The sequence below is a fragment of the Semicossyphus pulcher genome, unplaced genomic scaffold (assembly GCF_022749685.1).
Source record: "Semicossyphus pulcher isolate SPU_LCO1_2020_fin unplaced genomic scaffold, fSemPul1.0.p SCAF_8, whole genome shotgun sequence".
Lineage (NCBI taxonomy): Eukaryota > Metazoa > Chordata > Actinopteri > Labriformes > Labridae > Semicossyphus > Semicossyphus pulcher.
In genome coordinates, this window is record NW_027211759.1 from 4983460 (window position 1) to 4997145 (window position 13686).

Here is a 13686-nt window from a genome sequence, read left to right on the forward strand (position 1 = left end):
ATCAGCGGTTGAACAGAATTAGTCAATTTTTAAAAGATATTTATAGCTACAAGAGGTAATATCACTTATTGTGCAGCCTTCTTGACAGATGAAATGTCATAGACGATTGTTTTGGCAAAAAAGCAGGAAACTTTTCTGTCTCTAGTGCAGGCTCTATCAGAAAACAGTCACTTTCTGCTGTTTCCTGTTTGAGAAATGACTCCGAGATGAATCGTGGAAAGAACAAATTGTCCTGAAATACTTTTAAAAGGAAATAATTTTATGCTTAAGAGCTGCAAATTTAAAACCACAATCAGAAACTGACAGAAACAATGTGCAATGAGCAGACCACCAATGACTGCGGCGGAGGCCAGGAGAAACAAAGGCCGACACGTCTGATGGATGAATCCAGTGAGCAGATTGTTAAACTACAAAAAGAAAATTTGCACAGCTTTTTGTTTTGACTTGAAGTTTATTTATTGCTTTCATGTTAGTATGACACATTTTCCTTTTATATACATAGCTCATTATACAAGTTTTCAAAACAATCTTTCAGGACAACCTTCTGATAAATCTGCAGTTATTATTGTTTGTCCTGAATTAACCCTGAACTGCAGCGATCTAAACATGTGGCACTGATATGAAGTCTTAGATACAAGCACGCCCCCTGCTGGAGGAGTTATGTACAGCAACAGCGAGAGCCTGGAGAAGCTCACTGACCGACAACAAAAAACAAAAAGAACTTACCTCAAAAGCTTCACAAAATAATTTAAATCACATAAAGCTGTTGATAAAAAACCTAGAAAAAAATAAGATGTAGTTTACCGCCTGTCCTGATTAGAGTGCTGTTGAAAAGGATTAAAATGCAACTCAGCATAATTCTTATTTTCACACATTTCTTATATCTTCATCTCAGAAACTGTGGGACAGTTGAAGTTCTGTAAGTAATTAAAAACCTAACGCAGCTACCTGCAACACTAAGGTAAAAAGTTGGGCTATAGACACGTGACTTTGATTTGAATTCTATGTGTTTCATATGCACAGAATTTGTAAATGTATCTTTTTGTTTTAATCAGCTTTATATGAATATAAAGTTCAAATAAGAAGACACTAATTCAGTTTCACAACATTCTTACACAAATCAAAGAAATACAAATTAAACAAACAAATTAATTAGAGTTAATTTATCTGGTGGCTTAACTACATAAAAAATGTGTCTTAAGAGAAAAGAAAAGGTTTGGGAACAAAGAGAACACTGAATGGGATCAGTGTGTTATTATAAAGGGGACATATTTTAGCTGTGCAATCAATTTTCTATTATTCTAACGTGTTTATGAATCACGTTGGTAACGTTTGTTTCGTTTTAAGAATTTGTTTTCCCCCCAGACCTTAGCCACGATTGGCCGACAGTATTTGGAGTGACCGCATAGCCACTCCCCCACGTGTGTGAGCAGCCACACTGCACTGTCAGTCCATAGTCGTAGAAAACATGGCTGCTCTAGGATCGGTTATTCGACCTTATATGTACGAGCCAGAATCACCAGGAGGTATCAGAATGGTAAGCTGATATCTTAACAATGACTTAACTACAAGTGAGAGCAAGAAGGCAGCCTGAGGTGAACGACGGTGAATGATGATTGGTCGATTTCAGCCAAAGCAAGGTTCCAGAAACCTGCAGCTGTTCTGAACGGCTCATTTCAGAGGCGACCTTTTTAAACATGTCAGTCTGGAAAAACACGGAATTATGCAGTTTTCACTTTTTCACTGTGAATAATAAACAATCAAAAATGTGAAACCCATGAAAAAATGAGAATTTCCACTCAAAAGACATGGCTCAAGTTTTTCTTTGTCCTTTTTTGTTTTAGTTATTCATTGATTATTGATTTATTGATTAGAAACCACATCAATCCCTTTAAAAAGAGTTTAACTTAAAATTCTGTCAAAGTACCTGAAATGTGAAAATCACTCAACCTGATTAGTTTCTGTTAATATGCATGAAAAGTAACGAATGATTGTTAACAGGTTTCAAAAATCAGTTCCCTTTTCTGAGTGAAGAATCTCACCGCCACATGAATGTAGTAACCCTGCATGTAGTAAAAAGTTGTTACAGTAAATATTTTTTCCCACTTAACGTGCATCTCTTCTTCCTGTAGTTTTCCCTCCTCTTCCTGCTGATCCCCTCTAAATCAGCTCTGTCCGTTCTGTCTTGGCAGGCCGACAGGAACATCCGGTCAGGAAAAATCTCCTTCAGTTTGCTCAAGAAAAACAGCTCCAGGTTTCGCCCGGCCTGAGCCACCTCTGAGTCTGGCTGCACAGCAAAGGGTAAAAAAGATATATATATATATATCAGAAGCCATTCTCTTCTTAAAAACGTCACTTATCCACAGATACAGTAAAGTCATTGTATTACACAGGCATGCAAACTGAACACATTGTAGATGTCGGGCCAATAAGGTACAAAACAGTCTTAGGACCGCTCATAGAGAGCTGCATGAATGAGACCAACACTAGAGTTAGATTCAGCCTACAAAAAGCTAATAGGATTACTCCACTGGATCGGGGATTATTGCAGCAAATTAAGCGTTTTGTTAATCAAAGTAATCTTCTTGAATGAATGCCACTTTTATGATTTTTAAAGCTTGAATGCACTCACCAGAGGTTAAGCTAACGCCATAAACAAAAACATGACTACAACTTCATCACCACGTTATATCCACCACGTGGATCTGTGTGTTAATCAGCTGATCTTTTTGTCTGTCACTATTAACAGAGACTCCAGTCTTCAGTGCAGTTCATATATTTTACTGATAAACACAGAACAGTAGAGGAGCATCAGACTTCATGATCAAACAAAGTTTTTTATCATGTCTCCCTCTGAGGGGGAGCTCTCCCCCTCTCTGTGCTGCGAGTCTGCATCACACTTTACTTTATTATATGATGTTTTTATAAAGTCTTATGAAGGACACTGAGCCTCCAGGTCGATTTGCATACAGAGTGGGAAGTGAGATCCCATCACAAGTGGTCACTGAAGATGCATTTGAAGGGCTGGTTAACGCCAGGTGTGAACAGCTGGGCTTGGAGCTGCCCACAAATGTGAACAGGGCCTAAGCTTCCGACTTGTTGGGTGAAGACATTTAATTTCCCTGACTTCCTATATATATATAGTCTTAATTGGGGCAGCTGTGGCTCAGTGTTGGTGTTGGTCGTCTCTCGATCGGAAGGTTGGGGGTTCGATCCCTGACTGCTACAGTCACATGTCCAAGTGTCCTTGGGCAAGACAAAGGGCAAGAAAAAAATGCTAACTTACTTATTCCTGCAGCCTTACCTTGTGCTAAAAATAAAATGAAATATCTCAAATACTATTTGACAGATGGCAATTAATGTAGTGAAGATATTCATAGTCTCCAGAGGACAATTCTGGTTGTCTTGCTGATTTATTTGTCCAATAAATATGGTTTGTATAACATTATCAGCCTCAGTTGTATTTTGGGTGAAGTGTTAATTGTCTAAAACAAGAATATGAAAAACATGGTGAACATTTTACTTGCTGTAAGAATGGTTTTTGTGGGCATTTAAGCATGCTAAAGTTAGCATTTAGCTCAAAGTAGCACTGTTCTTATAGGAGCAGCCTCACAGAGATGCTAGCACGGCTGCAGACTCTCGTTAAAGTCAAAGATATTCACATGAGATGTACTATTTCTGGCCTGATTGGCAGTCTCTACATTAAGGATTCAAAGGCGGAAAGTGGCCTAGTTTCTGCTACACATGGAACTTGTTCCCTCAGGCTATAGTTCAGAGACAATTCAATTACACTAGAAATTAGATTAGAGTGGAGAAATCCACTCGGATTGCAGCGACCTCATGACAAACTCACGTAGTTGAACGTAGCACAGTTCTTGAACATCAGCAGGACGTCATCGACAAACTGCTCGGCGGTGAAGTAGTGCAGCGTGTTGCTCTTGTCCAGTTTCCTGCGGATCACCGACAGGTCGATGGGCCTCTTTATGATCTGGTAGTAGTTTCTGGCCTGGAGCAGATTCGCAGAGATTAGATCATCGTACCTGCACATTGTTTTTATTTCAACACTGCAGTTTGTTATGGAGGTTAAGTGGAACATTTTATATGTACAGTAAAGTAAGCCAGAGTTTTCTTTCCTTAGGTCATTAGGAACATTACATACTGCCAACACTTTCTCTCTGGGTTTAATCTAAGGGCCTGCAGTGTCGAGCCAAATGAAATTGCTGCAAGTAACATTAACTAAGGTAAACATTTTGTGCACTTCCTACGTGACTCTCTGATGTATCATCTGGTGTTTACCATGTTTCATCTGCTGGTGACAACATGAACCATGACCTTAAATAAACCAATTACCAATATCCCTGTGTTTGAACATTGTTGACAACATTGGTAAACTGCATCATCTAGTTCCATCCATTATCTATACCGCTTATCCTGTTCAGGGTCGCGGGGGAGCTGGAGCCTGTCCCAGCTGTCATTGGGCGAAAGGCGGGGTACACCCTGGACTGGTCGCCAGTCAATCACAGTAGTTATTACTGCATATATCTGTACAGTTTTGTACCTGTAGGCCTGTAGGCTGTCAGAGTGTTATGTGATTTCTATAAGATGAACATGGTGCAGTGTAGGTTTGTAGTGTAAATCTGTTGTACTGACCAGAACACTGACAGGTTCGTGGAACGGAGCGCTGAGTGTGTGACAGTACAACATCAGAGTCAGCTTCTCGCACCTCTGCACAGGAAACACACACAGACACACACAGACACTAAACACATCTGTTCATCTACTCGTGGGTTGATACTAATTCAGAATCTCGTAACAGCTTTTGTTGTAGAAAGAATTATGAAAGTAAGTTTGATGCAGCTGAAGAAACACAAATATCACGTGTTGTTTTTTTCTCACTTGATAATGAAACTCATGCGTTCTTCTGGCTGCTGCGTTTTGTGTTTTAAATTAGATTTTCAAAGTAATCTCAGAAAACAGACTGATCTGTAGAGCCTATTTTTGTTAAGCAAGTGAAAAAAAACATTTGAAGATAATTTACAGCTCAAACAGCTGCACAGTCACCAAACAGCTCACCCTCTGGTCCTGGTTGGACAGTGTGTATGGAGCTTTGACTCCCCCACGTAAGTGTGTGTTCTCACAGCTGTAGGTCTCCACAGGCTCCTGGTCTGTTCTGCACAGCGAGCACACCCAGTCACCTCTGTAGGACACACAGGACCTCGTTTATTTTATTATTCAGAGGTTAAAAAATACCAACATGTTTTATCTTCTTCTAACGACAGACATTTCTTATGATCCATGGCACAGAACTTCGATAAAGTAGTAAAAAAGTCAGGTGTTGCATTAAGGTGACATATCTTATATATAATGAATTTTAAGCAGGTCTAGACCGTACTCTTTGTGGCGAGGAAAAACTTCCTTTGAACAGGCAGAAACCTCGAGCAGAAGACTCATTGGTGGACAGCCACCTGCAGCCATTAATTACAATGAACTGGGCTGACTAGTTCATTACTGTCGCCTTTCAAACTAATAATTATATGCAAATAAAAAAAACACACACCCGAACATGCTCATTATTATCTGCCTAAGAAGAACTTTTATTAAATAATAACTTTACTTTTTCACTTAAGTATACCACTGCTGGGTGTCCACACTTACAGGGGAGAGCTGATGAGAGAAGGAATATGACAGGCCAGGTGGTAAACTTTAGGGCAGCGATCACAGCAGAGCAGATCTCCTCCGTTCAGACATGCAGCGCAGAAGTCCTCACTCTCCATCTCTTCAGGCCCAGATCCAGGACCAGGCTGCTGCATGGATGAGTCTACATCCTCCTGTGAGCAGCAAAGATCAGGTCTTTGATCTTCACTGTTGTCCACTTCAACTATATCCACTTCACATTTCATTTCAGCTTCGTCCTCCAGCTCCAGGGAGCGATCCTGATCTGTCTCTGGCTCTGGATCCAGTTCAATCACCAAGGTCGGATCTGGATCCGGATCCAAATAAAACGTCTCTGAATCTGTTTTCTCATCTTGGTTCCATTCATCAGAGCCAGAATCAAACAGGATGTAAGGCTGGTCTGGATTAGATTCACAGTCAAAGCCTGAGTCCTGCTCTGGTTCTTCAGAGGGGGAGCTGTCGGGACAGTACGGTTCAGTCCAGGAGGTCGGGGTTGATTCTGGTTGGCTAATATCTGACGATTCAGCTGGTTGAGACTGAAGAGCTGCCTCACTATTCTCCAAACGGTTGCCTTCAATTTGACTGAATCCATTCTGCAGAAGGACACACGAAGACGAAGAGATAAGGGAGCTCATGATAACCCTCGACACCCTCTCACATTAAAAAACATTCATTATTACAGACTCGAGGTCCAGAAGACAAGACAATACACAAAATAAGTTGTATTAAAAACAAAAATTAACATCTCATTAGGAGGCATCTGTGCCAGTGGCTCCAGAGCTGGGACTGGTTTGCCGGCTTGATGATGATGATAACAGTGTTTCTGCGAGCTGTAGCGTCTCTTGAAAGATTTCATGGCTTTTTTTGTGTGTAAGCCAGTAAATAAATTCATACATAAGATTTCTTAAAACAGCTTGAAAAGTACTCGAGCGACAAACATTTCACTTGCACTACACCATCTCGGTCACTGAAGGAGAATCTTCATAGCATCATTATAGGCTACATGTAGTCTCTGTAAGCTTGTTTTTTGTCCACAGGTGTGCAGTATACAGAGGTGTACAGTAAGCTCTGAACAGAGACATCTTTACTTCCTCTGTACACATACCAGACCTGCGTGAAACAATATTTGCTTGTGCACAAGATCATCTGCATACATCAGATGATTCACTCGACTGTTACAAATCATATAACCAGTGTTACTGGCTTTCAACTGCTTGAGCAGATCATCAATATAAAGATTAAAAAGAACCGAGGACAAAATTCTGAACCTTCTTTTTTGTACCTGCTGAGGATGTTTCAAGATGGAGACGTCATTGTAGAGCTTGTCTTGTGTTTGGTACGGCAGTCGTACCAAAGACACCACAGGCTGCAGAGATGATGAGGTCACAGACTGGAGGTTAAGACGCTCCAAGCTCACTACAGGTATGCAGGAATTACCCAGAATCCTTTGGGCCTCTGGGTGAATCCTGTGGAATTGAATGAGGGCTTGTTAGACTTACTGTAAGCAGCAGCAATATTGTTACTGCCCAAATGTGTCTAGTTATTTTTTGCTTGCTTAAGAGTTAGATGTGAAGATTAACACCACGTCTTTGTCCTTATTTTATTCTCAATTCTGTTTTTAGAGAAGCGAGTAAGAGCTTGATAATAATAGCCTAGATTAGTATGAAGGCTGAAAATGGGGAAACATGTTCAAAAATTATCCCACCAGCACATTTAAAGCTCACTTATTACCACGCTGTATCTTTTAAATTCATACTGTAACATTAATGTAAAAACGGCAATTTGTGGTTTTAAGGGAGTTATGTTTGCACTTTAATAATTAACCTTTTTGAGTTAATAAATAAGCCTGTTAACAGATTTTATCTGGCTATCTGTTCCCTCTGTGTCCACTCTTTATACTAGGTTAAGCTCATCTCCTACTTACTCATGGTCTGTACTTAACGCACAAACTGTATACGAATTATATCAATGTTCTTACCTAACTAAAAAAACAGGAGCATTTCCTGAATATTTAACTCCTTCAAATACGTTTTCCTGTTGTGCAGTTTGGAGAAAGTGTTCCCCGTGTTGTACATTACCTTATTCTCTTTAATAAAGCTGCTACATCTTTTGCAGGTTGTCGATTCTCAGATGAAGGAGAGGCTGCTCTTGTGTTTCTGTTGCAAGATCGTTTTTCCATCTCACAGAATCCAGAACTGCAGAGCTTTTTAAAAAGAAAGAGATTTGGTTTTATTCTCATCCCTGATGTAAGATTGTAGGAAATATATATATAATAAATATAAATAACTCTTTGACTGTCTTCTTACAATTATTTAATGCTATTAAACTCACAGAGCTCTCTTAAATTGTTATAGCATCTGTATCTGAGTTACCTGTTCTGCTGGGAGGCTTTGCCCCTCTGCTATTGTTGCCAGATTTGAACTAGTCTCAGGTGACATGGCCTCCAGTGTAAGCTGTACCCTACACCTGGCTACCTGCGGCAACAGGGTGGCCCGCCTTTTGGGAAAGTTTCCATGGCATCTGTAAGGCAGGTGTGCCATCTCCAGGAGGGTCGGGGCCTCTTGGGGTGAAAAAACAGAAGAGAAAACACAGAAGAAGGAACTGGTTTGAAATCTCCTGTGTGCACAATGTTTGACAGCAAAATACTAGAATCAAAACAAACAGAAAACCACCAAAGAAACAGTTGAAGTGCCATTTTAAGGTTAGTTTGACTCCTTATTTGTACAGGAAACTTCTGCTCCAAAAGTCGAATGCAAAGAGACATTTTGTACATAACTGATAAATAACTCCCATCTTCAAGGAGATAATGTTTAAGTTTAATCATAAATTAACCTTACCTGGATGTGCTTGTACGCAATGAAAAAGAAGATGTCTGCTTCAGAAATCCAGGTGAATGTTTTTCCAGGTGGAGCTGAGCTGACGATGAGAGGGATGGAACCGTTGCATGTGTCCAGTATCAAGGGGAATATGCATGATTTGATTGGTGCAGAGCTCGGCCCCCTGATATTTCAGCACTGTTCAGTTGGAGGAAAGCAAGTGTATCTTGAACAATGTTTCTGAAGCAACAATGTGATGCGATTGTTTGTCTTTCACTGAAGCCAGGGGATCCAATGAATAAAGCATGCAGGAATAATTCCATTGTTGTAGCATCAAACATGAAATAAAGTACTACTATTTGTGGTTATGTTAAGAAAAAATTGGTTACAGGTTTTATAGATTTTAATCTGATAAAAGTTCAGTTATGAATGGTCGCCTTTTTTGGTGGGAGGTACAAACAGAGTTCACTCCCTCTGGTTTAATTTGACCAATGAAAGGTTACAGGCTGTAGAGTAGACTCAGGCTTTGAATAACAGAACGTCTGTATGCAAATCTGGCAATCTACCTTAATTCTATCTGTACAGTACCTGTTGTCATGGTCCTTCATCTCTTTTCAGTCTTCTATTACTTTAAATACATGACCACTAATAGGTTTGCAAGGTCAAACACTGTCTACTTAATTTAGTACAAGTTTGTTTGTTTTCTCCTCAGTTTAAAAGTGTTATTTATAACTTAAAAGATTATAAAATGACACAAATACCACAAACTCCAAATGATAATTAAGTATTCTATTATACAGAGATTATATCAAAGAAAAATCAAACAGAAAACCTACTCAAACTCTGGTAATGCATCTAGCTAGTTTCCTAACAGCAAAGCTTAATAGGGATTAGTGGATAATAAGCCATAATTTAGCTTTTAGTAGTGTGTGTGAATTCTAGCTGAACTGAAACATAGTTTGTTATTTTGTTTAAGGGCCAAAATCAAACCTCATCAGGCTTATATTTAAATTAAATGTAGGCAAATTAAGAATAACATTTGCCTCAACAATTTCATTTAGCATACTCTTTGTCAAAAACGTACCCCTTTACATACTAAAATCGCATTTAAATACCTCGTACTTATCAATAAAAATTATATGTTCTTAACGTAAACGTCTTACGCTATTTTAACAAATAAATCTGCTTAATAGTATAGCTAGAAAGTGGTTACACTTTGTATAATTCAGTTAAACTTACTCATTTCCGCCATCCATCACTGGGAGTCGCTGTGGATTTCTTAGCAGTTTATTGCGAGGAGCTAAATCTCGCACAAAACCGCGTTATTTCCAAATCCCGTTCCTCTTTCAACTAGCCTCCAAGATGGTAGGTGCTATGTTGTGTCTCTGTGCTTTGATAATGAGTTAAATCTATGTCCATCCTTGTTCAGCTGTACAGCAAACTATCATCCGATGGCGGCTTACATTTCAGCCATGTCTTATAGTCAGCTACTGGACGTTTTTACCGTGATTTACTGACATTATAGGTATTTGTGAGCGGTTAAGTGTGAGAGCTCAGCTCTCCTGGGCCCATGGCTAAAACAGCAGTCACCCAGTATATTCTCTCTATGGTTACTCACGTTTTAACCGCGTACACAAAACGTCCGTGCTTTCCATTAATGTGACAGTTCAAGTCAATGTTTAAAATGTTTGACACAATAACGTGCTGACCGTTCGTACAAGCGGAAAGTCTGCCGGTATATGCAGCTGAATTAGCATTAGCAGTCGAAGATGCTAGGCAGCATGAAAGCAGTCAATTACTACGTGGTGATTTAAAACATGCAATTTTATCTTGTTACAAGTAAAGTCAGCCCTCAAATCTGTTTTAGTCTAAAGTACTTGGTGATGTCTGTTCCAAGTTGTCATAGCCGTTTATACATCCAAGTTGAGAAGCCATTTGGCTGTATTAGCTAGCACCTCAGGTAATGATAGGACCTTGCTGGATGAGGCTAACTAAGTATTCTAACCTTACATTAAACCTCTTGACAGCCAACCAAGAAGACCAAGACCAGGAAGCTCCGAGGACATGTTAGCCACGGACATGGTCGTATTGGTAAGTGTTAACTTGCCTGTCTTACAGGTGATCTCAGCAGATATGTAGTATTCTGTCACTGTGTGTATGAGATGCATGGCTAATGATAACGTGTCCACCCCACAGGTAAGCACAGAAAGCATCCTGGAGGTCGTGGTAATGCTGGTGGTATGCATCACCACAGAATCAACTTCGACAAATAGTAAGTTTGCATGACATTGTGAAAGTCTGGTGATGGAGCGATGTTAATGAAGTCCACACAGCATGTCAATGGGCTCTCGATAAGCATTAAGACCTGTGTTTGTGTGTGTGTACAACTTTTTAAAAATACTGACACAAAAGCTGTCAAGTTTCTATTTTCCATTTTGGGGAAATACCTTTAGAGTTATACCCATGGACTTGGCTTTAGGTTATTGTGAAATATTTTGGATGTTTACGTGTAGGCCGCCTATAGCTTGTTTGTGGTGGTGTATTTTATCACTGTGTTGGTGCTGTTCAGATAGTTCGGGTTAATGTTGTTGTAGAGACTAGAGTCTCATCTTGACACAAATCATTGTCTTGGTGTGCTAGAGTCCTCTTAGATTGAAGACTGGTCCTATTCACCGACTGGCTCTTGGTAGGCCAGTCAGCCACATGGGCAGTTACAAACTGTTTACCTTGATTTTACGCTGTGAATGTACTGATGTTGTGGTCGTGTCAGAGTAGTCAACAAACAGGAAATGCCTTTTTAGACGCAGGATTCTCTAAACTACACAAATTATCTTAGGTTGGTTTTGTATATTATGCAATTATGTGTCACCATGAACAGATATTATTGCAAATTGACATATTTGACACATGGCTGCTGATCAATGCATTGTGTTGTATTACCAGTGTGCCAGTACAATATGCAAAATGTAAAAGTTGGCATGAGGATACATTTCAAGCTTGTGGATTTAAAATAATAATATGAGTCTTATTTGCTTTAGATTAAGTTATTATAGTGATGAACTATTATTTTAAGGCTCATACACATGGCTTCTAATATTCCAGCTTGCAAAATTCCCACTCTGGAAACGCAACAATTAACCTTTCCTTTGTCCCTCCTGTGTCTCCTCAGCCATCCCGGATACTTTGGTAAGGTGGGTATGAGACATTACCACCTGAAGAGGAACACAGCCCACTGCCCCACCATCAACTTGGACAAGCTGTGGACGCTGGTGAGCGAGCAGACCAGGCTCAACTATGGCAAGAAGCCAGAGGGACCTGCTCCCATCATTGATGCTGTGCGCGCTGTAAGTATTGGCCAAGTCTTTTCCAACAAAATGGTTTGTCTTCAGCCCCCATCATTATTAAATCAATGGTGGAGAGTTGGAGTTGCTGCATGTCTTTTAAATGAAGCAAGCTGATGCATTGATCTTCACTGGCCTTTGTACACGTTCAATGCTTTTCTTGAAACTGTTGGCAAAGCTCAGGCTGAAAGTTAAGGAAAATAGTAATCCTACATATTTCAACAGTGGGGGAAAACCTAGCAAAGAGCTATTTTTCTTGTGTGTTTAATAACTTAATAAGGAAAATGACATTGGGTTTAAGTTGACGGTTATTTCCATTTAGATTTAGAAACAAGATGATACTATAATGTGAAGAAGAAAGTTGCTGAACTGTTTACCTTAGTTACATGCGACAATTTCAATGTGAAATCGTGAATGAACGTGGCTAAGTATACAATGCATTACCTGGTCTGGAACATGAAATCTATTTGCCTCAAAGATTTTCCTCAGCTTTGATAATTATCAATCACATCTTTAATTGTTTTTTTATTAAGGCTTGTGTGATTTCTTTCAACTTTGAATCGAAAATATTTTTTTGCAATAATTTAAACAGGCACAAATCTCAAGTTTTTGCCTTTTTATACTGAAAAAACCTTTTATTTAATTTAATTTTCTCCTACTGTAAGAAACATTCTGTATATTTCAGCCAGTGCATTTCAAGCAATAACTGTAAAAATATTTAAACCCACACTTGACGTACAATTGCTAACAAATGCAAAGGAGATGAGAGGAATGTCTGAAAAAGAATTGGTGAACTTGGTGTTTGTTTGTAGAATGTACCTCGTATCAGTGCTAATAGGATTATCTCTTTTGTATATAGTGTTGTACATGTGATGTTGCAATGCACACAACCTTTTAGATATATTATGTTGATGGACATTTAATTTCTTTATGCCACTACTAGACTGTAATTGACTTATATTAAAGGTTCTTTGTTGTTTTTTCATTTGGGAACAATTATAGCAGCATTCATCAGAAGAAGCAGTCTTTGTGCAGATGTAGTAAGTGGTTATTTGGTTTCACTAATAATGTGTTGTATTTATTTTTCAGGGTTACTACAAAGTTCTGGGCAAAGGCAAGCTGCCCAAGCAGCCTGTGATCGTCAAGGCCAAGTTCTTCAGCCGAAGGGCCGAGGAGAAGATCAAGGCAGTGGGAGGAGCCTGTGTGCTGATGGCATAATGCTCCTGTCAGTGTCTTTTTTGAAAAATAAAATGTATAAATGGGAACTGCTTGTTTGTCATGTCTGTTTTAAAAACCATACAAGGCAGCTATGGTTTGTACTACATTTTGAGCTTTTGCTCTGTGACATTGCTAGTACTCGTTACATGCATTTGCAATTTACTGTTAATTTCATACTGAAAGTATTTTAAAATTGGCTTCATGCTCAAGCTGTAAAGATGGGGTTCAATCATCATTACTATGTGCATAAGTGTTTATTCTTGAACAATTGAGAGTCTTGTTAGGGCCACTAAGTGTGTTCTGTACTTATGACTATAGTTTATTAGATCAGACATCCAGCACATTAGATTTAAAGTTGTAGGCAAATTTCAATCTATCTAAAAATCATCAACTTTACATTTTAAGTGAGTACAGGCACTGAAAAGTGATGCAAGAAGATGTCATGTTCGTATTGGCGCTCAACCTTAGTCTTTCCATTTAATGCACAGATATTCAGGTTGTCACATTTTAATATGAACAAAAAAAAACTATCAAGGATTGTCCAACTGTTGGCGTATTCATATAGCATAGTTGGTATTACATAAGGACCCAAATTGGGCAACAGGTCAAAGTGTAATTGCCAGTTTTCTTTTTTTATT

At 39.1% G+C, this 13686-nt stretch overlaps 1 protein-coding gene and 1 non-coding gene across 2 annotated transcripts; both read left to right on the top strand.

Annotated features, from left to right (window-relative positions):
* The first annotated feature begins 9821 nt into the window (after positions 1-9821).
* On the top strand, positions 9822-13095 carry rpl27a (ribosomal protein L27a). Its single transcript, XM_069686422.1, has 5 exons — positions 9822-9854; positions 10517-10580; positions 10686-10761; positions 11659-11833; positions 12920-13095. Exons 1-5 carry the CDS (start codon positions 9852-9854, stop codon positions 13046-13048), a joined length of 447 nt encoding a protein of 148 aa, XP_069542523.1. The 5' UTR covers positions 9822-9851; the 3' UTR covers positions 13049-13095.
* Positions 11080-11208, top strand: LOC138613712 (small nucleolar RNA SNORA3/SNORA45 family). Its single transcript, XR_011309845.1, has one exon. It is a non-coding gene; the product is annotated as a small nucleolar RNA SNORA3/SNORA45 family (small nucleolar RNA).
* Positions 13096-13686: the final 591 nt, after the last annotated feature.